Here is a 25,485-nt window from a genome sequence, read left to right as displayed (position 1 = left end):
CACACAAATATAATACATTCAGTCAAGTCTTTCTTATATTGAATGTGGAAAAGACAAAAAAGAAATGGCAAATGAGACATAAAATGAGTCTTCCTCAACTATCCTTGAGAGTTCTTAGGAGAAAATACATCATGTCCAACTGCAAAAGAATGATACCATGAGGACTGAGATAAGCTCAGCTACCACAGTCAAGGTTCGGGCAAAGAGAAGAAAGTGTGAAGAAACAGGCTGTATATATGTGACGAGTCATAACGAAGTATCCAAGCATCATGGGCATCTACTTTCTCTGCTTAGCATAATACTGACCAAAGTACAGACCTGATTGATGTCTGAGAAAAACAGACAAAAGACATTCCAGGTTCTAGGAGATTCAAATGGACCATGGCAACGAAGAAGAAAAAGGGGTGCATGATACCTCACCCTTCCTGAGTACCCATAGAAAGTTAATAGTCCTAGGGGTAGAGAGAAATCTTCCTTCAGTAGTATAGCCATGGTTAAGGAATTCATGCTCCTGTAAATAATCTCTCACTCAGGATCATATAAGCAACCCTAATGAAATTCATTAGGTCATCAAATGAAAGAGAAAGGGATAGGGAAGAAAGAGAGACAGACAGACAGATAGACAGGAGCGAAGAGGAAGGTAATCTTCTGGAGTGAGAGAAGGAGAAGTGATAACTAATTAAAATTATATATTCATAGTACCATACATAAGGATTATATGTATATAAAAATACCATAATGAAACTTATTAGTATGTATAGTTACCATCTGCCCATAAAAAATGAACTACAAAAACATAAAGAAAAGAAAATGGAACATAAAAAGAGAAACTTTGCCACTCTGAAAGTTCAGCAATTAAGTAAGGAACCAAGAAAAGAGAGTCAAAAGGAAGGAAACCAAGATGGAGTTCCAGGAACATGTTGAAAATCCAAGTGGCTCATGAACAACAAAACTGGAAAGAGAAGATGAGTGGGAGTAACACTGTGGAGACATAATTTAATGTTTGATGTGTAACTGGATGAGCAAGGAGGATGCAAGTCTTAATTGGCATAGGCACCTCAGGAAACCACACAGGTGCCCATTATGGATGAGAACATCAGAAGAAGGTTTGTGAGGTAAGAAAATGAAAGGATGGAGAGAGAGAGAGGAGAGAGAAAGAGAGATGGAGCAGGGAGAACAGGCTGGAGCTCACCTAAAAGCATAAAATGAAGACCTTACAATGAGGCTGGGAACTCTGGCAGAAATACAGCCATCTGAGATCCCATGTGGGCGCCCTTGGGAGGGCACCCAGGACAAAGATTCAGTCTTCCTACAGCTCAGTCTACTTACAACTTACCCTCTGTTCGAATTAGAACTCTTGTGCTAAGCACAGCAAGGAAGGATACAAGGGGAATCTACTCAAGGGAATATCAAAGCAAATGTTCTTATGTATCCCAGGCTACCTGGAACCTACTATATAGCCAACAATAACCTCTTGGCTCTACTTCCCAGTATTGACTTTTCTTAAACATTTGTGAGCTCCTGTGTGGGAAAAGCCACATTCTACATGCCTTCTTTTGTGATAGTGATCTGACTGGTGTCTCATGACTTTATGTTTGTTAGTTAATCAACATCTTTTAAAAAATTTCAGCCCTTACCAGACTAACTGCTAGGTACCAGGTTTGATACCTAGCAAATAATAATAATAATGATGATGATGATGATGATGATGATGATGATAATGATGATGATGTATTACTTTCCGACTGTAACAACTAAGCTCTGAATCATTAGGTTAGGTTCTATGTAGATTGTATAGCACCTGAGTAAATTAATGATACCAGCTGTCCTGTAACTTCCACATCTGTCCCATCATGCACATTTTGTGTACATGTGAGGGAGCATGCATGTACACACACATAGACATAGACACACAATACACATATTGATAACAACAACAAGAAATAACTTGTTAAAAATGAAGTAACTTTCCCAATGTACAACAGCCCAATCCTCCGATGCCCTTTACCACCCACGGTGGAGGTTAAGAAACAAACTGGATAGTTGCAGTCCTCTAGATCCCAGGTCTTTCAAACAGAGTACTTACTCCATTTCAAGCCTCCTTTCCCTCTTGGCCTGATGGCTTTGTGCAGGGTATGATCTAGACAACAGTATCTAAACTACAATATCAGAATTTCATCTAAGGTATTCTGATTTTGCATACTTTTTCTCTTCTCTTTTAGTGGGGTATTCTTTTCCTCTTATAATAAAGCAGTAAACAAATCACAGCTTCTAGTTAAAAGAATATAGCTATGGATTAACAGTTTCCAAAGTTTGTAAATGTAACATTATCTTCAGTATTCAGTATTTTGTAAATAATAGGTTTCAAGAGGCACTGCAATATTATGCAATTTATGGTAAACTTAAAAAGCAGAGATGATTGAAGAGGGAGTCAAGAAGAGTGTAGAGAAATGGGAGCAGCATATTATTCATGCTTCAATCATCCTTACTCCTCATGCAGAACTGTTCTGCCCACCTATTTTTCATCTTCCCCTTACTCATCAGGGGTGTATTCACCACATGTTGTATTCTAAGCTCCATGATAGATGTTAGGGCTACATTAATTAATAACCAGTACACAGCCTTAGTTTCACAAACTGACTAAAGAAGAAGCAAGGTTCATTATACCAAAATGCTTTATACTCAATGAGATGGCTCAATAGGTAAAGACAATTTGCTGCCAGCCATGATGATCTGAGTTTGAACCCTGTAATGAAGCACATGCTGCAAGGATAGAACTGGTTCCAACAAGTTGTCCTATAACATCTATGCACATGCTCTAACACTCAATAAATAAACAAACACATAATGAGTGAACAAATGTGTATGTGTGTGTATGTATGTATGTATGTGTGTGTATGTATGTATGTATGTATGTATGTATGTATGTATGTATGTATGTATGTTATGAGCTTGTAGGGGCAGTCATGAATAACTTTCCTGCATGAGCAAGGGGTGGCCAATATTTAATATTAGTATCAAATTCTAAGTCCTTTGTGCAGAGAAAAAGTGGAAGAAGGAACTGAAAGGACAAGTATAAAATCTATAATCATTCAGTTATAGAAAGGTATAGAATTTTATTCAGTACAAGGTTTCAGTAGAGAAGTTTATTAAGGATCAGCCTAAGAAGATAAACTGAAATCAGAGGCAAAGTGCTTTATGAGACTACAGCCAACAGTGAAGAATCCATCACCATTTGTCCAGAAGATACTGATTGATTATAAAATTATCTCAAGATGATCTATCAACATTCTCCCAGAAAAGGGATTATAGATATTGAAGGCTGGGGTAGATTTTCAGGGTGTCATTGCTCTATTTAACCCCAAAGTCAAACATTAGCTCTGCTGTTTTATATAGTATGTAGGAAAAAGATTTCTATCTCATATTCGTAAAAACATGATGTTTCTATGTTTATATAGAAGCAATAAATCTCAACAGGAATAAGCTGGTAGTTATGAGTCAGTATGATCCTCATACATAAAGTGAATTCTGTAAATACTGGCATTCCCAGGCTTCCTTCTCTTTACTCCACACCCTTCAGCAAGAGCATGCTTGCCCAAGAATGTGGGTAACAGAACCTGTTTTCACTAGCTTCCAAGGAGGGATTTCACAATTTAGTATATGGATTCTGTTAGAAAAGCATTGAGCACTTTAAGATTAAATGAACTCTTTTGTTGTGCTTTCTCAATATTATGATGGAAAGAACTCCAAAAACCGGCATGTTTACTATTCTGCAAAACTCTGCTCCTCAGTGTCAGTCCTCAGAGCACAGACTATACAGATCATTCCTCATACTCAAAAGTGACAAAGAACCCAGAAGAGTAGATTGTCAACACAAATTGAAATCATGCTAGATTATATTATTATAATGTCTGATCCATATTCTGAAATTAGATTAAGTTCACCTGTACTCTGGCATTTGATCTACCAGATGGGAAATGCTTTCCCATTTCTAACCTGCTGAGAAACAGCAGGTGGATGATTTAATCAGTATAGATCATGATGAGATACATAAATCACTCCCTTGAACAATGAATAGTTATTTCCCTGACTAGAAGAGCTAAGCTTTAGTATCACAAAATGTAAAAAAATGTAAAACATCTTTGAAAAAATATAGCCCATTGTTTTTCAAAGGTATTGTGAGAAGTGTGCACAGTAGAATTAACAGAAAGCCCAGAAAGAGTCTAGCATTCTATCTATGGTCTTTTTGGTGAAGACAATCTACAAACTTAATATTGCATACTTCTAATCACTATACTCATCATATATGCACATTCTCACGTGCAAGCTTATGCAAATTTCCATGGCACTGAAAATCCAGGGTTCAATATATTAACTTGTATAATCAGAGTCTACTGATGGTTAGAATATATAAGTAAAAGCCTGAATTGTTGCATTAAAGAGAAGGTGTGAGTTTTTATCCCTGGAGGAACATAAAAAGATGGTTAACAAGTACTCTATAATGAAGCCTAAGAAAATAGTTGAGTGGTTATGAATACCTTTTGCTTTTGTAGAACTCAGTTTCTAGTACCCATGCCCAGCAGTTTACAACAGCCTGTGACTCCCACTCCAGGAGACCCCATGCTCCATTCACATTTTCAGGCTCTCCCACTCACCTGTACATACCCAAAATATCCATAAAAACAATTAGTGATAAAATAAATCTTTTTTGAAAAGTACTGTATGGTTAGTATATGCCAATCAGCATCCTAATTAATCCATCCAAACTTTCTACTGACTTCTGAACTGAGTGTCAGCAGTTTCTATAATTCAGAGAAGGAAATATAGAATGCATTTAAGACAAGAACACAAAAGGCTCACACTTGTACAGACAGAAAATAGCAAAACCAGATCTGAAGTGTAGGAAAGGTAGCTCTAGAGTCCTCTTTTTACAACCAATACTGTGCAAAAGCCACCGTTACACATTATTCATAACCCATCCTTGAATTTATGTATTTCTTATATTTCTTCAGTTTTAATCACTCCAACTTCAATGTCATAACAGCACCATCCTGTAAGCCCTCCCCTCTCCCCTAAAAAAAAAAAAAAAGAACTGTAAAAACATTGGAGAAAAGAGTCTTTTACTTGCAAACACACACAAGATATAAGAAGCCACTGCCCTGCAGTGATATGGAATTACTACTTAGTAACATTATTTCTATCGAGTGATGAGAGCTCTTCAATGATGAATCCAACCAGGAGTTTCCTGCTTTGGGCAGCCCAGGGCTCAAGAACTGTACTCCCCCAATCATTTGTGTCTCTATTTTAAGATATTGCTATCAAATTCAATCTACTGTTTTCTGGAATAGCTAATTGAAGAGGCCTCATCCTTCTGAGACTTAGTCAAGAGCCTGAAAGGAACCCTCAACAGAAAATGTAATTTGTGTAGAGAGTCTTGTTTACTGCATGCCTTAGATACCTTATAAAAATTTCACATGAAACTTGATACTAGATGAAAAAAAGACTCACCATGGCTAATTAACTCAAATAACTATTCCTGTCAATGCTCAATAAAAAGAAACAATGATGTTATCAATATTCTAAGAATTGCATGTCCCTAAACAAACAGTGTGTGCCCTAGACCCTTGTAGAAGGGTCTTAAGGATAAAGTAGATGCCTCACCTTGAAGCATCAACATGGCATTAAAAGAAAATGCTGCTCTTTTTTTTTTTTTTTTTTTTTTTTTTTTTTTTTTTTTAGTGGGAGGATCCATGGTATTGCCAGTTTGGACCCAGGATGGGCAAGAAAGGAACATAGCTAAAAATAAACACCTCTTTTACAAGCTTCTAACAAGTATTTATGTTTTCCAGGATGCCTTCAGAGCCATGCACCTGGATCTGAGCATTGTACAGCTATACCTTAAGCCACTACTCATTGGAGAACTTTCTCCAGAAGAACCCAGCCAGGAGAAAAACAAAAATGTGAGTACAGCTTTAGGATCTAAGAACATAGAAGGATTGGGGATAAGGTATACCTCAACAGCACTGTTTTCTGCGAGAATATGAGATCATAGTAAAGTAAATTAGGTCCTTGTTGTCTTCAAAGTGTCCACCCTCAGTCTTTTCTTCATGTAAAGGCCTAAGATATTGGATAGTATGAGCAGCATCTGCAGCAATGTGAACTTGGAAGAGTAGTTATGACTGTCAGAATGACAGCTAACTAACTGGACAGATTGTAGCATGTCCATGATGTGTACAACAGATAAAGGGGCAACTTGGGTTAAAGAAAGGATTGACCAGAGTGGCAGACATCCTATCACTATGCTCAAAACAATGCATAAATTATAAATTCTGCAATTTTCTTCTATTTAAGTTAAAGATAACTAAAAGTAAGTGAAACCGCATGAAGTGCAGTGTATACTATTATTTTTCTCCATTCATTGAAGATGGATTCTTTCACAAAATATCTCCTGATTCTCGTGTCCCCTCCCTCTATTCTTATTCTTCCCATTCCTCCCCTACATCCTCTCCCATCAGGACATGATCTCTCTCTGTGTCTGTAAGGCTTCTAGGAGATAGTAATAAAATGTAGCAAAGTAAATATAATAAGACAGAACATGAAATTGTCAAGACAAACTAAGAGAAAGAAAGGAGCCTAAGAGAAGACACATAAATCAGAGACCCACTAAATTAGAAACCATAATGTATATGCAGAGAGCCTGGTGCAGACCTGTGGCAGACCCGTGCAGAATGTGTGCAGGCTGCTTCATATGAGCTCTACTTATGCTGATTTACATAGCCTTATTTTCCTGATAGCCTCAATCTCTGGCTCTCAAACACTTTCTAACTTTGCTTCCTCATGGTTCCCTGGGCTCTGATGGGGACAAGTTTGGTGGAAAATCCCATTTAGCACAAAGTGATCCAAGGCCCCACTTGTTCTCTGAGTAATATCCAGATGCAGGTCTTTATATTTGTTTGCAATTCAAGGAGGAAGAAGATTCTCTGATGGTAGTTGAACAAGGCTCTAATCCAAGTAGAGCAGAATATTATAAGTCATTTTATCACTATATTTTATATTTTTGTTTCATTTTAGATCCTAATTATTTGGTTTTACCCTAGGTCTCTCGGCCATATTGCCTCTGGTTCTTGTCCACCAGGCAGTATGAAATGTGGGTTCCTTCTTGTGAAGGGAACCTTAAGTCAAATCAGACATGGCTTGGTTACTCACAATGTTTGTGCCACCACTTCCCTAGCATATTTTGCAGGCAAGACAGTATTAATAATCAAAAGTTTTTTGAGTAGCTTGTTGTTTATATTTCTCTTTTGGTAGTGTTCAGAGCACCTTCCTGCACCAAAGACACTAGTAGTATGAAGGGATAAAGGCTCTGAAATGGGCACCAGCTCAGGCTCTCCATGTTCAATGAGTTATGGGGGTGTTGTCTTCAGCAGTGAGATCTTGCTGTCGGTTTATGGAGAACAACCTATTGTCTTGGCAAGAGTCTGAATTATTTTGGGTTTCCAATGGGCCCCATTGCCCAGTAACCCGATCTTTGTACAGGAAACTTTAATTGATGACAAGATATGGTCAGTTGGAACACTTTCTCTCCCATTATTTGACAATTTCATTTGGATCATCTTCATATATTGATATTTATACTATTATTCAATTAATTTTAGCTGTACCTCTCTATATTCCCTCCCACAAACCCCTTTCATCTTCTCTCTTGAACACCTCAATTCCCATTAATTCATAATTATCTATTCTCTTTCCATTCCCTGACAATATCTATTTGCGCTCTCTAAACATTTGTTCTATAACTACCTTCTGTGGCTCTATAGATTGTAACTTGGTTATCACTGACTAATAACCACATATAAGTAAATACTTAGCATGTTTATCTTTCTGGGTTTGAGATACCTTACTCAAGATGAATTATTTTCAGTTCCATCCATTTGTCTGTAAATTTCATGTTATTATTTTAACAGCAGTAAAATGCTCCATTGTGTAATGTACCACAGTTTTGTTATCCATTCTTCTGTTGAAGGACATCTAGAATGTTTCCAACTTTTGGTTATTATGACTAGGGCAGCAATGAACAAGGTAATTCAGTGTCTCTGTGATAGAGTGAAGCATCTTTTGGGCATATGCCCCAAAATGCCAAAGCTAGATTATGAGGCAGATTGACTTCCATCTTCCTGAAGAAATGCTGCACTGATTTCCCTTCTTGCTGTATAAGTTTGCACTCCAGCAAGCAATAGAGGAGTGTTCTCCTTACTCCATATCCTTGCCAGCATAAGCTATAACTTGTTTAGTCACCTCTAAATAAGCAGATTCTACCTATTTCAAAACTCACATTTTTCTTAGGAAAATATTTTCTTTATTTTTATAATTTTTGCATGCATATAATAAAATATGACCATATTTTATTCTCAGAACAAAGCAATAAAATTTATAGCACTTCATCCAATACAAGCCCTATGTCTCTAAGCATTTAATTCATTTAATTAAGCATTTAACTTAGACACGGCTTTATTTCTGTGACGGCTTTTAACTGCGTGTTTGAAGCCTTGCTAAGCTAAGTTCCATGGGAACAAAGACTATTTCGCTTATTCTTGTGTCCAATCTGCCTACATAGAATCAGACCTGCAACAAAAACTCGGCAATTAGCTGTTGGATGCAAGATGCAAATAAGTCTTATTCATTGCCTTTTTATGTTTAGGGAAATTATCATTCATGAAGAATAAATTGCTTTCTGTACACAACTACATCATCAAAAAAATGAGACTTAAACTCACTTCTTTCTAGCCCCATTTTCTTAACTACTCCCCAAGATAGATCTTATTCTTTCTTTAATAGTTTGGCTGTTTTATTTTTAATTTTTTTTGCTGAGATGTATTTGCATAAAATATAAAGAGGTTTTACTTAATAAAAAATGGTCCACTTGTTTGAAATTTATGTTTGCCAAACTTAAATGTATCTGATATGCAATGAGAAATCACTTATACAACGTACTAAGTCACATAGTTGAAATACATGCAGTGCTATGAAGTAGATAAAAGTCTTTATTCACTCTTTAAGAACTGAGGAGATGGCTCAGAAACAAGACAACTTTACGGAAATAAAGTGATTGTGTTCATATCTCAGAGTAATGGTTGGTTTCACTTTGCACACATACATTCTACACAGCCACATACACGGTGGCACCTCTTTGTCTAGATGACCTGAGTACCCCTCCCCCAACCCTACCATCCTAAACTCATTTAGTCAAGTTCTCAAACTTCACTGTGGCCTAGTTAGTATCTTTTCATGTAAAATAGTGACATCAACATTTCAGCTTTGAATTATTGGGACTGTAATTGAAAAATAATACACATTTTTGAAATAGTGTTTAAAACATAGTAAATGCTCTACAGTAAAAAAATATTAACATTATAATAAACATAGTGGTGGTGGTATAAAACTTAAAAACTTACACACATCTCCCCACCCCATAGCAAAGATTAATTGTTATTCTTAAAACGTTTCCAAAAGACAAAGAAAATTCAAATGACATCTAAGAGCTGAAAGATTGTCATTATCTAAACCATTGTTCTTCTATGCGACTTATGGTTGCCTGTGAATTGGTATCTATGTAGCTACTGGAGCTACTACTATAGAAAGCTAGTAAAACTGAGTGTCCAGGGTGTGGGCTTTAAGTCTAGCATCTGTCAATTGGTTGCTAATTATTTTGACGAAGTTGCTCTTCTGAATTTCAGTAACCTTCTCCTGTGTCTAACTGTACTAAAAAGGAAAAGGCTGAGAGAAATCCTAGAGACAAATCAATATCAGAGGCTAATTCAAACTGTCCATAGCTCCCAGAATTCCAAGTTTAAGGGGAGTAGGATATGGGCTTATGAGCATTTTGGCTGACAGTGGGGCCTTTAAAGTTCCATCAATCACAAGTACACCCACACACATAAAAGAATGTAATGTCCATAAGTAATTAGAAAATATATTCAAACATATGTGGCCTATATAAAGCACCGTAAGCTACTTTTGTAATTGCACACCTAGGTTCTGTGGTACTTTTTATTCATCTATGCATCTCCCCCACAAAGAGGCTTTTCATACCTAGATAAAAATGCTTGCCAGTGAGATGGATACATACTGTATATAGCTGAAAACAGCACAGAGTACCCCCCCTTTACCCAGTATTCACTTCCTATTGTTTCAATAAATTCTTATGAATCAAAGTCCAAAAATATTTCCCAAAAATTCTAGAAAAACACAAATGCATATGCCTTCATTTTTTTTTCCTTTGGTTTACTCAGACTGTGTAATCACTACCCATATACCTTTGCCATCTTCTTGGTTATGAGACGAACTATCCTTTATGTCAGACAAACATTGGAATTTGGAGTATTTTTTCTGTGGATAAAGGAGTCAATTAATTGTCTAGTCATTTACTAAAGTCAGAATCCTTCAAAACCTCCTTCAGTCATGCTCCAACTTCCTTCTTTCCCAGACTTTATATCCTCCTCATACTCCTTACATAAGGAACAAAAACATTTTGAGTGTTAACCTTCTTGACATGACAGCACATTCTGTACAAATGATTGTGTTGATATCAAAATTTTAATAGGAAATAACTGTGCAGGTCTGAGTACTGTAACACACAAAAGAAAACGAAAACCGACTGAACATTCCTAGGAAGAATTAGAAATAAGATCTCCTTTTCAAAATTCCACAACCTAAACCCTAGACTTATTAGGAACTTATTTATTGAATTTTTTAATAAGAATAAAAATATATGATGTAGATGAAATGTTAGGCAAACACCCTTTCTTTAAATTTTGACTCTTTGCTTCAAAGTGAATTTCATTCAATTCTCCAAAAGTAAATGTAAATGTTGACAAGTTTATTTCTATTCCTCTGACTATCCAATAATAAAGCTATGGTTTTAGGCAGCAGTTACTCATAATAAGTAGATAATTGTTTCTTGAAAATCTTTGGTGGCCTTCAAGATGGTTCATTCAGCAAGGGAGTTAGCTGAACAAGCCCAAAAACGTGAGTTTGATCCTTAGAACCAGCATAAATGTGTAAGAGAGAAAAAGAACAGTTCTGCAATGGTTATCCTCTGCCCTCCACAAGCATAGGGCATATATGCCCCTCCAGATGTACGGTAATAATAATAAATCATATTTTTAAGTTACACCAGTGAATTTTAAAATGAGATTTCTGGTGTCTGGAATTTCCTTCACAGATCTCTCATTTCTATTTCCACATTCCATTTATACATCTCGAAAACGCTGCCACTTCTCTCCTCCCCACCCACATCTTGAACTGTTCTGATTTCCAAGCTATTATATTCATTAACCCAAAGGATGTTTCTGATCAACCTCCGGTACAATATGGCAAGTCTGCACACTAATGCTCGGATCTTACTCCTGCACATGAGTGATACCCATGTACTGAGGCCAAGGTAGCCAGCAAACACACTGAGGTTGATTGCCTCTTTCTGTGGAGGATCCACTGAGAAGGTCTCTGAAAGTTTATCCTTCAAGCTAATCTACCTAGAACACATTGTTCCGCCTTAACCTCAGTCTACAAATGATTCACTCGTATTCAGTAAATCACTGATGACTGGAAAATTACTTGCAGACTGTAGCAACACCTATAATAATACATATTCTCATGAACAGTACATTCTTCCAAATGTAAACAGAGTTCAGCTCAGTCATCAACTGAAATAATAGTGGTGGTTTCAAAAGCAGCTATTGTTATACATATCACAACTGCCCCCACTTTACCATCCCGCAGCCCAGAAAAAAATTGCTTTTACCTGCTCTCACCAGCAGCTGAGGAGAGATTTTCACATTGCAACTCATTCTTTCTTGCCCACAAAACATATCACCCACATCTTTAATATTTTGTTTAGGTTGCATGGTCAGTTGGTGTTAAATTTTAATCAAATATATTCATATTGATAAAGCAATTTATTAATGACTTGGTAAGTAGCTACTTGTGTTCATTTACCTTCCCAGTCCCCTGACTGAACTAATTCCAAACTTGAATATTCACTTCACAGACACAGTTGGTGGAAGATTTCCGTGAATTACGCAAGACATTAGAAGCCATGAATATGTTCAGTGCCAACCTGTGGTTCTTCTTTCTCCACCTTGCCCAGATCTTGATTTTGGAAGTCTTAGCATGGCTAATACTTCATCATTTTGGCAGTGGCTGGATTGTTACCATATTCATTTCCTTTCTTCTTACAGTTTCTCAGGTAAGCAGCTGCCTTAAGCTAGGAGAGTGGCCTTCGAGAGAGAAGGGCCACTTGAAAACTTCACATATGCATCCAGCATGCCTTGATCAAATTCACTCCTCATTGTCTCCTCCTAGCCTACTCAGTCCCCACTCACTGCATCTTCTTGCCAACTTCATGTCCTCCTTTTTAAATGGTAATTTTAGCACATGAAGTCCAGTTACTACTGTCCATATGCACAGGGGTGTGGAATCAGCCACTGGAACACTTGAAAACTGCCAGTGGCCACACCCACAAATTAAAATTGCTCTCCCTTTCCCAGAAACCAGTAGCCTCTCATCTAGGGTGGTGCTGTAATTTTTAACTGACTTGATCTTGTACCGGTTGTAACCACAGCGGCTGTGTGTTCATGACAGCAGTTCACGGCTCTCTTGTTCACCCTTATTCCCTACATTCTTCCTGTCCTCTCCACTGTAATATACTCTGACCTTCTTTCAATGTGCTGGTGCACATCTTGGCACACTTGGGCTTTAATAGCTTTCCAAAGTGTTGGATTCTAGTTCTCTTATCTACTTAGGTGTTGACAACAATGAATGTGGAATTATCCTGAAGGAAACTAAGCAGGTTCGTCTATGAACAAGCTCAGCATCTAACATATGGTAATGGTTCAATAAATGGTAGTTGGTATTATCCACCCCGTTTTATACTGACTTTAACTACAAAAATTCAATCTTCAGCCACATAACAACTATCTTTATCTTTCATTGATCAATCCACTAACACTTATAAATATATCAATCCATGAGATCTTCAAGGGCTAAATTATATCTTAATGTGTAAGAATAAAGTAACACAGGCACTTTAGCAACTGGCACTTATCAGAGTATTTGATAAATCTTTATTAAGTTCTATATGCACGTCCAAATACATGTGTCCTCATATGAGCCCAAACTGTGTATGAATATAAAAGAAAATTCACATGCTCCTTGTTATAAATAAGGAGTTCTTCAGGACTGAGAATACCATTCAGTTGAATATACTCCATCGTAAAAGGAGGGAAATACCAATAGCAAGAGAAAGCATGTACTCCTAGAAGAGGAAGAAAAATTCATTCTCTAGAACAACTCAGGAAGGGCTTTCAAAAATGGAAGAATAATGTTTCCAGATCCCAAAATTTTTATATCACTATATTTCTTGAAAAGTCAAATTTCTTTACTCTTTAGCAAATAATTTTAGAAACAAATATTCACTTGATGCTTAACATGAACTTGACACTTTACAGTAAATAAAGTACACGACAGTCTCATGAGTTTGGCATTATGCCCAGGGGAAATCAGACAGATTGCTGAGAAGCAAAACTGCTGTATAACATGACCAGAGTTGTCAGCTCTTTACTATTGAAGATCCCAACTTAATAGAAATTAATGTCTACTCATAGTCTATATTCCAACACAGAAGACATCAGACGGTGATAATGAAAGCATTTGAGGCAGGAAGAACCCCTTGCATATACAGATGGAAGTTATAGAGATGGTGATGTGTGAAAGAAATTAAAATTAAACCTGGGTGAGATCAAACAGGTCTCCCAGTATTCTCTGTCAGGTCTGCAAATCTACTTGTGGGCTTCATATTTCTTCTTCGTAACATCTCTAACCTTTTCTTTCTCAGGCTCAAAGTTCATTTTTACAACATGACATTGGACACCTTTCCATGTTTAAGAAATCCAAGTGGAACCATCTGATGCACAAATTTGTAATGTGTCATCTCAAGGTAAAGAATGTGGAGAAGTATGATGAAGATTGTTGAATGTAAATGCCTAATGCAGGGGTTGCCCTGTTTCCCTTATGAACTCAAAGCAGCAAAACATGTTATAGCATGTAGTTATATTTATAAGCTAAATTACATATATATATTTAATATAACATCATAAAATACATAGTAAAATCAAATTTTAAAGTTTAAAAACACTTAGTCTAGTGTTTAGCATTTGTTACTGTTGTTGTTTTTATCACTCTGATAAACTATTTGGCACAATTCACATTGTCCTAAGGAATGTACACAAATCCTTAAACATATATATACACTATAAAACCATGAATAGGAATCTTCTTAGAATTGATGTGAGGATTTTCCCTAGGAGAATTTGGCAGACATAATTAATCATGAAAGGTTGTAACTGAAAATGTCAGAATACAAATAGCAAATTAATGAATAGTTGAGGAAGGCTAGGTGATTCCATTAAAAAGGAGGATACAAAACTCAGATTTCTGCAAAAAGCAAGAATTGATAACAGAAACTGACATTATTTTCTAAAGGGGGGAGATGTGTTATTTTATGGAGCACCTAATGAGTTCCTGGACATATTTCTTCGCTAAGCTTCTGTGGATGAGTGAAGAAACAAAGGAACCAAGGTGATAGGATGGCAGTCTTGGGGGATCTTGGTCCTTACCTCAGTATACCATCCCAAAACCATCACATCTGTCTCTGACTTTTAATAGGCTGTAACATTAGGAGTTAAGCTACATCTCTGCTTTTCTTTAATTGTGTACATTTTTCTTACAATGTACTCTGGTTTAGAAGGTGAGAAAATGTCCTCCAATCAAGACATCTCAAACAAATCCTTCTATTCAAGCTAGAACCCTCCTGGGAAAAGCTAGACTCCACTCAGATTGTTCTTTCTTTCTTTCTTTCTTTCTTTCTTTCTTTCTTTCTTTCTTTCTTTCATTATTTATTTATATATTTATTTTTCTTTCTTAGATTACTGTCTCTTTAGATTACATCTCAAAGATAACTTATTAGTTTCCCAGACTAAAAGTAGACAACTAATTTATGGAGTAAAAGAATGCTGCAGCCGGAACATTGTAGAGCAATGCGCAGCAGCCACAGGAAGCAGTGAGAATGGACAGGAACTAGAGAATGAAAGTTGCCAGATAGCAAGTGCAGAGCTATTTCCCTTGAGGCTCCTGTAAGACTCATGTAAGAATCATAAGATGTATGTTACCTTACACATGTTTTTTGGATAAAAACAGTCGTCAAAGAGGTTAACTATTTAAGCCAATGTCTACAAAGTGGTTAATTAGAGATACTAATATCACAGTATTGAATAATGCAGACAAGACTGGGGCTCCTCAGTTTGAACTGTCATTTGGAGGACACTGAGGATCCTGGTAAAAGTAGGCATGCTTAGACTATTAAAGTTAATTTGATTTATTCTCTTTTTAGTGGAGTTTGGGTATCAAGAAGGGTAAAGCTCTTTGGAAGCTTCTCAGATGATTCTAACCTAGAGCCAGTACTGAGAACTACTGTTCCAACAACAAACCTTCTTGCATTGAAACTCAGCCTCCTGTGAGCTGGCTCACTTTGAACAAGTTATTTAATGTGTTTGGACTTTAGTTTCTTCACTGACTAGAAAATGAAGATGAATGAATAAAAGCTTCAACCTGTGGGATTATTATGTGTTATATGTGATACTTGTGTATTGTGTGTACCAAGATACCCAGAAACAGTCATGTCAACTGCTGTTAATATTTTCACAACCAAAATAAGGATCCAGACTCAATTAAAAAAATGTTTGACCATGATGGTACTATTAGGTAGACTATAATTCAGACTATGTAGGATTAGTTTACCAAAACCATATATTCTTAGCCACCGTTCCTATCATTCAGCAGATGGAGCCATAACTAGACTAAGCAATGGAGCTGGACTTCGAGCTCCTCTTATAAACATGTCTGTCCCTCAAAGTAAACAAGTAGTTGTCACAATGTATAAAAATATTTGTTTAATCAGAAAATTCCTAGGTATGTTTTCTTCTTCACATGTAGCTATTATTGCTAAGGAGATAAATATTCTGAATTCACTTTGAAATATCACAAAATAAAAATAAAGGCATTTTTTTCCTATCACTATGAGTTTCAGGTAGTGAAGTGTGCATGTTTCCTCCCCTGTGCTCGGGAGATAGTCATTTATCCTCAGGGTAATTGGCACCAATTACCAAGGTTTGGTACCAATTAATTCCAGTGAGTTCCACCCTTGCTGGCTGCTTCTAAAGTCAATGCTTTTCCACTAACCCAAAATAACACATACATCTTTTTATACTATGTGTCTAAAAGATATGTTTTATGATTTGAAATATATACCTGTGTTGACTCCTGACTTGAATGAGAAAATGGAAAATGGCTCTAAAGAAGAGTCAGAATGCTTTGCGTTTTTGCAAATAAAGTTAGTGAGTGATTCATGAACAAAGTAAATGTAGGCTTCAACGTGTACAGAAGAGAAAATTACTTGTGGGGTAGTAAAGTGGGCAGAAAGGAGATGACAAAGAAAATTATGAGCAGCAACATCCCTGCCTCTTACAATCATTATAATTCTAAATTTCAAAACTAGGCTTAACCTCAGTTTCCCTTACAACTCAGAAAAGCATGGGTAGCATTGGAATTATTATTCACCATCTCTCCAGTGTGTGTGTGTGTGTGTGTGTGTGTGTACATGTGTGCCTATGTGTATACATGTATGTATGTGTGTATGAGTATGTGTGTTTAGCATACACAGTATACAGACATTTAAATACCTTTCTAAAAATGAACCATGAAATGTCTGTTTTGCATTCTCATGTATTACAGACAAGGTATTCTTAATTTAAAGATCCAAATACCAAATATTAGATCTAAATATTTGTAACACCAAGTTGATGCCAGGAATAGAAAATTCCATACCATGAAACTTTCTTTTATGCCTCTCAAATTATTTAAAATGCTAAATAAATTTGTCTCCAGAACAAGGTGTACATGAGACAAATGACTGTTATGTTTAGACTTTTTTCTCATCTTCATATTTCAGTGTATATGTACAAATATTCCAAACAGGTCTTAACATGAAATTAAAGATAACACTGACCCTAACATTTGAGATGGACATGTAACATTTTTCAAGATCTTCCTAAATGAACATTTCCAAATAGTAAGAATATAGTGTGGCAATAGAGATAATGAAGAAAACTGGGATTCAGACATGGCCTGACATTAGCTCACGACTGTATCCTAAAACGTTTGGTGGGAGGGAAGAGGAGATGTCTGACTGTTACTTCCTATAATCTTGCAGAACTACATCCATTTCCTGGCTGAGGAAAACACTCCTAATAGATGGCCAAGGAAGAATTTAAATTTCAATTGGCTTCCAAAGACTAGATTTTTTTTTCTTCCCTGAATGGAGGGCATAATTTAAGTAATAAGGAATGATCTAAGGAGGACCCATGTAGAAGTGTCTCAGGGTACCTACACATGATGGCAAAAAATTTACCCTGCTTACAAAGAACTCTCTTTCATCTCTGGCAAGAGTGTTTTCTAAACACAGAGATTCAGGTAGAACTTGTTGTTTAGATCACACCCATCATTATGTTATCCACCATTCTAAGCTTTAGGGCTTTGTGGTGTTAAGATCTCTTCCCTGATCTACTATGCATTAAAACCTGTCTCCCATGTTACCAGTTAACACAGATAGTCATTGCCCAAAAGTGTACAGTCAATTGGTAGAAGAGGCCAAAATATCAGCTGTGGTAAGAGATAAATTAAAAAGAGAATCATTTCTTATCATGTTGAGTTTGGCTGTAAACTGTTCCCATAGATTGTATATGGTTGGCGTGGGAACCTTCTCATATCATGTCTTACTTGGCATCACAGGTACCTACCTAGATCAGAATCTGACATGCTTCAAAAGAAATAAGAAGTGAGTGAATAAGAGAGTGGATGTACAACCTGAAGAGTACGCATTGACAAGAGTAGGAAAGAGGGTAATGGGACCAAATTCTAAGTAGCCATAAGCAATTCTAGAGGGAAATATCTGGGAAGTAACTGCTGAGCCAGTCAACAGACATGAATTGGAGCTAGAAACCCCACTGTAAAAGTGTTAGGGAGTGTTGGAGGAAAATGGAGCACACATCCCACTTTTTATGTTTGGTAATGGTAGATAATTGTTATGTCTCATGGTAGAGCTTCTAGAAGGAAGGTTTTCAAAGCATTCTCATCCTCTTTGGGGTATATAGTGTATAGACCATCATTCCCAACAGAAATAATATATAAGCTACATTAATATGATGTCACAAGACCAGGAAGCCTGCTGCTAGATAGTGTGTACCCCAGGCATAAGAAGAAAAATTAATTCATGGACTCTCAACAATAAGGTTACCACAACAAGACAAGCATAACAATAACACCAGTGAATATGCCAACATGGTCATGGGAAATTCTGCAAAGTCCAACCCCTAGATAAAGAACTATAGGCAACCAAGGACTATTGAGAGAGGGAGAGTCAGTTTCCTCCAAGTACGAGCTCCCTCTTCAGTTATTCAGATCCAAGTAGTCAGCACTTAAACATGTACATATGAGTGACACTAAATGTTCTGAGTAGGCTGTATATGTATACATATGAGTATATACATGTATATGTATACAGGTATGCACACATGTATATGTGTATGTATGTGACAATAATAGTTTTAAAAGATGTCATTAATTTGGGAGGGAGAGTAGGGGACACAAAAGTAGTTGGGGGGTTAGTATGGTATAAATATATATAATGTCAATATACGAAAATCCCAAAGTAAAAAAAAAATAATGGCATCCTTCATCTTAAATTTTATATAGTCATACTTAAAATGCCTTTTTATAGCTATAATATGATAATCAAAATATCATTTAAATCTGTGACCTGCGTGAAATATTTTGTCTTTATTTTTATACTGATTATTCAAAGTGAATCTTAAGAATTTATCTAGCCACATACAGTTAGTAGCTTCTTTATTGAACAGAGCTGATCTACATACAGTACATATATACATATATATACATATAATATCTTCTTGAGCTATTTATTAAACTAAATGCCATTATGTTCAGTTGGAACAGAGCTTCAAGAAAGATGAAGTGTGTCAAACCTACACATCAGCATTTGAAAGCTAGTATATGAAAGCAGATTGAAAGACCTCCAAAACATTTGTTTTATTAAAACTCTCAAACATAGTAAGAGAGAAATCATCCCTAAGCACTTAATCAAAGATGATTCTAGATTGGCACCAGCTAAAATATTTTTATCCTCATTTATTTTTATAGGAGAGCATTGAGCTGGGACTTACAATGATCTGAGCAGAGTTCTCCGAGGAGAACACTTCAGATTCATGATTCTTTGAAATATTCATTGAAGTCTCACACATAGGCCACTTCTTCCCCAGAACTAATTAAAATCTTGGCTGTGAGGCTCCTTTATATGCCAAATAGGAATAAGACTCACTGCTACATCTACCTTCAGAGTTAATTCTTAGATAAGCTTTTATAAAAAAGGCTAGAAAATCAATCCAGATGAGTAGATTGTTTCCATTCTCAGGAGTTCTTTTTTAGCTTGCAGTGTGTTCTTTTTTAGAAAGGTATTTCTTTCTAATCTCTGATCACCTTTTTCTAATAAGTCATCCTGTGGACCCAGCATCAGCATCAACTAGAGAAGTAAAATTTCTTATTTTTCACTTTGAAGATACAGAGCACTCCAACAGTGAAGGGTACTTTGGGAAAAATTCTATTAGTTAATGAATTCTCTCTTCTCCTCAGGGCTTGTCAGCTGACTGGTGGAATTATCGACACTTCCAGCATCATGTAAAACCAAATATCTACCCCAAGGATCCAGACATTGATGTGGGCCCACTTTTCCTGCTTGGAGATACTCAGCCTATCAAGGTGCACTTAACTATCATCAACATTAAGAAAATGTTTCCGGAAGTGGTTCTTTACCATAGAAAGATAATAGTCACAAAGGATCTCAGAAACTCTCTCCATTTCAACATCCAGATATAGACCTGAAATTTTAAGTATAAAAGAATTTTAAGAGTGATGACTCTCTGACCATAAAGTTCACCAAGTGCAGACTACCAGAGCAGAAGACATAATAACCTGTGTCACCCTACTTGATCAACCCCAATGACAGGTTCACTTCTAGTGCCTATCTATCTCTGAAGCAACATAAACCAACCCCAAGCAGTATAACCAGATGACAAGGACCATCATTAGTTTTCAAAGCAAGGTGTAGAGATGCTCACTGGGAGAAAATAATTCATTTCATTTGGTTAAGACAAGGCTGCAACCATCTAAATGCAGATTACGTCAACTCATTCTTGTCTAGTTAAAAGAAACAATGTTATTTTAGTTCATGTTCATCTTGCTGTCTTTGATTTATATGAAACACGTTGCCCAATGATGCCTGTAATCTTATGCACAATTTTGGCATTTAAACAAACAAAACTAGCAGATAGAAGTGATATTCTGAATTTTTTAGTTGTTGATTTTTTTTTAAAGTCTCAACTTGAGTGTTATCTAAAATACTATTTAAATTACTAAATTTTATAGGAAATAGGGTGTTTCTTAAATAAAAGACACATACTGATTAAAGCAAAGGTTTATCCTTCCTCTAGGAGAACGGTAGCTCTTAAGAATAATATATATTTAATCAGGTAATATTGAAATTCATAGTGGAAATATAAAAGAAAAAAAGAAAAAGATGTTTGTCCCTTTTATCAAAAAAACAAAAAACAAAAAACAAAAAAAACCCCACTTAATAAGCATCCATTGGAGGAGGGAGGAGACAGGGCCTGACATGCAGCCAGAGTCCAGGCATGACAGTTTTAACAAGAGCTTAAAGGCTCCACAGAAATACAGATTTTGACATTAACATTGCAACGGAGGAGAATACATTTCCAAGTTTAAAAAAACCTCACACAAGGAAAATAATCTTCTATTTTAGTAGATAAGAATTTTTAAATGATAATTAACTCGATATAGTAAAAAATGAAATACTCCATCTGGGCAAGAATTACCCACAGTTAAAACACATTATTTACTCCCAACCTGTTCTGGTTCTTCTAGTGTCTCAAGTTTGACAGGTAGAGTCCTAAAATCATACCTCTCCTTGCTATCTCGTCCCCCCCCTCTTTCACACACACACACACACACACACACACACACATACACACACACACACACGCTCGAGCACGTACTGCAGAATAATGCTTCTTTTATTCTCTGTCCTTTCAGTATGGCAAGAAGAAAATAAAATACATTGACTATGAGAAGCAGCACCTGTACTTCTACATGGGTGAGTCGCCTGCGGCCTCTCTTCTATAATCAGTAGTCAAGCTGAAAGCAGGACTAGAACTGTCTCACAGAAACCAAACCATATCTGATTTGTTAATGAGAAAATAAACAGATCTCGTTTCAGACTTGCTGGTGGGAAAATATGAAAATGAAAGAGGCAAAGTAAATAGGCATTTGTAACAGATGTCCATCATACTAGGTATTGGGCAAGAAAGAAAAGATATATTTAAAAGGGAGTCAGAAGGCAGACTTCTAATCACATTATCAAACATTTTTCTCTTAGAAAATGTTTACAATATTGAGATAAAAGAATAATAACATTTCACTAGTGAGAAGAGTGGTGGGGAAACATTTTCAGTGTGATACCAGAGAAAATAGACCCAGGAATAAAGAGCATTGAGAAAGTTTGTACATGGAAGATAATTTGTAGCTTCTGAGATCAGCAAATAGCTGTAACATATACACACATATCAGATGCTTAGGTGATAGGTAACAAGGCAGATTTGGTAAATGGATAGATAGATTGCAGATGATAGGTAGATTGATATAGATAAATGATTGATAGATCGATAGATGATAGACACACATATATAGACAACATAGATAAATAGAAGACAGATTACATTAACAATAGATGATAGACTGATGGATGAATGGGTGGATGGATAGATAGATTGATACATAAATAGGTAAATAGAGGTAGTTAGGTAGAAGAATATATTGCCATGTTTCTAAGCAAAACCATTTAATTGAGTAATTCTGACACCATTATTAGTAGTAGTAGCAATAGTAGTAGCAATAGTAGTAGTAGTAGTAGTAGTAGTAGTAGTAGTAGTAGTAGTAGTAGTAAGCAAAATCAAACTCCTGGTGACTTATGAACAAGTGTTCAAGTAACTCCAAAGTCTATTCATCTGAAACATACATGTAAGTCTGGTAAACAAACCAACATCAGAGAATGAAACAAATACCTTCCGCATACCAGAGGTTGTACACTGAGAATATGTTTTTAATGGGGGACATTTAAACAATGTCTAGAGACATTTTTGCCTCTCAGTTTGGACGGGGATGATGATGATTTTAAAAATGCTATAATGTACCAGAGTACATCATAATAAATGATTGCCTAGCCATATAATTTAGTACATCTCAGACTGAGAAGCCAACAAAGGCTCTCATTTGCCCACATAGGCAGCTAGTAGTCACTTGTAACATACCTGTTGAAGATGGCCATTGATTGAATTGTCAAGTGGAGCTACCCATTCCAGCTCTCTCCTCCACACTGGGATTCAGCCTCTACACCTGCACCCATCATTAGACCCGTTGTGCAACACATTCCAACAAAGGCAGCAGACACCAGCCTAAATCATATGTAGTTTCACACACAGACACATGCACACACAGACACACACAAACATTTTTTATTACTGAACATAACTAAGTAATATGCCTTGATGTCATGTCTCTGTAGTAATAAAGTATCCCCTTAGCATATGTGGGATATTTATGGTTTATACGTTCTCTCCAGGAAGCCTATGTCACAAAGTCACAAATCCTCAATGGTTTCTGGGTGCCCTTTCCTTGAAATGTCAGCTGAGAGCCTCTCAGTTACAAATAAGTCTCAAATTGTTACAGAAAAATCTAGCCATACAGTTGTCAGATGTGGCTAGAAAAAATTTATTCAGACTAATGCAAAATGAGAGGGAAATTTCAGTACCAACTGAGCTTACCTCAGCTGAAACAAATGGTGAGAGAGGGGCTTTCTAAATACTAATATATATTTATATAATATGTATGTATGTATATATATATATATATATATATATATATATATATATATATACATTTCAAAGTATTGAATAGGAATGAGAGAAAGGAGTGTGATAAAATTAGAGCATCTGTGTGTGCAGACATGTATTATTCATGCTAGGCTCTGGTGCCACTAGGAAACATAGGACTTCTTCTTCTTCCTCCTCCTCTTTCTTCTTCTACTTCTCCTTCTCCTTCCTTCTTCTTCTTCTTCTTCTTCTTCTTCTTCTTCTTCTTCTTCTTCTTCTTCTTCTTCTTCTTCTTCTTCTTCTTCTTCTCCTTCTCCTTCTCCTTCTCCTTCTCCTTCTCCTTCTCCTTCTCCTTCTCCTTCTCTCCTTCTCCTTCTCCTTCTCCTTCTCCTTCTCCTTCTCCTTCTCCTTCTCCTTCTCCTTCTTCTTCTTCTTCTTCTTCTTCTTCTTCTCCTTCTCCTTCTCCTTCTCCTTCTAGTTCTCCTTCCTCCTTCTTCTTCTTCTTCTTCTTCTTCTTCTTCTTCTTCTTCTTCTTCTTCTTCTTCTTCTTCTTCTTCTTCTTCTTCTTCTTCTTCTTCTTCTTCCCCCTCCTCCTAGTCCTTCTTTCTCCTTTTTTTTCTCCTCCTCTTCCTCCTTCTTCCTTTTTTCCTCTCCTCCCCTCCCTCGCTCCTCCTCCTTCTCCCCCTCTCCTCCTTCTTCTTCATCGTATTTCAAAAGTAAGGTTCTCTAGTCGTTAAGTTATAGCAGGTAAATCTCAAAGGAAGAAAGGAATAATTTGCAATCATATGTAGACTATCATAATTCTCTAAGAAAAGTGATACCAGGTTTTTCTTGTCAGAAAAAAAATCACTCGGTTTTCCCAAGCAGGAATTTTAAGAAGGTTGGTGTGCTCTGACTCTGAGCTGCTACCGTGGGTATGAGTGAAATCATTTGCCCTGACAATGAGCAACCCTTGTGGACAAGCTTGAGATCTAGTTGAAAACAAAGCTTAAAGGAACAAAACAAAGGTTTGTCCAGGGAAAAGGTATTTGCTCAAAGCATAAGGGTTTTGTAGTTGCTATTGGAGATCTTGTTGGTACTGTAGGAAAAATTAGGTGGATTGCTCAGAAGTAAGTTTGCTGACATAATGCTTGTCATACCAATGTATCATAACAGAACCCACTCTATGGAAGTCAGTACTCATTTGCTACTTCAGGAAACTTGAACCAGGAACTGCTGGCCAAATTCCTTCCCCGGTTTCTGAGGTTTTAAAGTCCAGGATGTCAGTCTGGGCGTCCTCCTCGTAACCTTTCTCAAGGCAGCACGCTGAGGAGGGTATGCAAAAAAAATAAGACACCTGCTGGCATGCACTGGGTATACCATGCCTGCTGGCATATACTGGGGTCCACATTGCTAATTTGTATTTTTTTCCCCTAATCTTTTTCAGTTGCACTCCCCCTCCTCATGCCTGTCTACTTTAATTTGCAATCCATGCAAGTGATGTACCTTCGAAAGTACTGGACGGTGAGTCATTCATCCCACTTTCTAAACGTAGACCAGATAGAAAATGAGATGGAAGTGCTTAGCTTCTTCCAGTGTCACTGCTGTTAGTATCAGGACATCAGGTTTGAGTGCTCGAAAAATGGGACCTGAAATTGTGTTCAAGGTTTCTCACTGAAATGCTTCTCTGCAGGACATTGTGTGGGTCAGCAGCTTTTACATTCGTTATTTCATCACATTTGGCCCTTTCTATGGAATTTTCGGAACAGTGTTGCTCATATATCTTGTCAAGTAAGAATATTCTCTTATTTCTATAACCTCTTTTACTGTAGCTACTTGTAATTAGCAAAATAGCACAGAAATGTGGTCCATCCCCATGAGAGGCAACAACAGTTTGAAGAATTTGTCCCGGTTCAGTTTTCCCCATGTTTTTTTATATTTCCCAATTAAGCCACGGCAGTGGTTCTTTAAGGCCAGAGTAATTTAAGTTACTTTGCCATCACAATCTCTGCCAAGAATCATGATAGGACAAGAAAAAATGTTAAGCTCTGTGATGACTAGAAACTTGTCACCAAACCAAAAGGGCTTCAAAGCACTATTTTGCAAAAATAGCCCTTCCCGAATTTCTAATCTGTTTATATTTCATTCAATTGCACTGCTAGACTAAACCCCTATTAGTTGTAAGGATAATGAGAGCATCTGTGGATCAGACAATCAGTTAAGGGTTGACAGTCATCCTTTTGTTTGGTGTAATCCCCACACAGATGTAGATAGTATCTTCTTTCTTTCTGCTCAAGGAACTGAAGCTTGGGAGATTAAATTGCTTCCCTATGGTGACAGCAGGAGTAAGACTGTTGCCAATACAGAACTTGAACCC

At 36.7% G+C, this 25,485-nt stretch overlaps 1 protein-coding gene across 1 annotated transcript in view; it reads left to right on the top strand.

The window, feature by feature from the left end:
- LOC308428952 (fatty acid desaturase 2-like protein FADS2B) overlaps window positions 1-25,485 on the top strand; it is a gene marked incomplete at both ends in the record, with an annotated part of 34,428 nt that overhangs the window by 3,810 nt on the left and 5,133 nt on the right. The window contains 7 exons of the mRNA XM_080927596.1: window positions 5,850-5,960; window positions 12,047-12,244; window positions 13,892-13,993; window positions 19,819-19,944; window positions 21,295-21,355; window positions 24,556-24,632; window positions 24,802-24,899. Of these exons, the coding sequence (XP_080783722.1) occupies window positions 5,850-5,960; window positions 12,047-12,244; window positions 13,892-13,993; window positions 19,819-19,944; window positions 21,295-21,355; window positions 24,556-24,632; window positions 24,802-24,899 (773 nt within the window). The remainder of the gene's footprint in view (window positions 1-5,849; window positions 5,961-12,046; window positions 12,245-13,891; window positions 13,994-19,818; window positions 19,945-21,294; window positions 21,356-24,555; window positions 24,633-24,801; window positions 24,900-25,485) is intronic.

This window comes from Micromys minutus (genome assembly GCF_963924665.1).
Source record: "Micromys minutus genome assembly, chromosome: 13".
In the NCBI taxonomy this organism is placed as follows: Eukaryota; Metazoa; Chordata; class Mammalia; order Rodentia; family Muridae; genus Micromys; species Micromys minutus.
The sequence above is the reverse complement of the archived record's forward strand: the minus strand, read 5'-3'. Positions and strand labels throughout refer to the sequence as shown.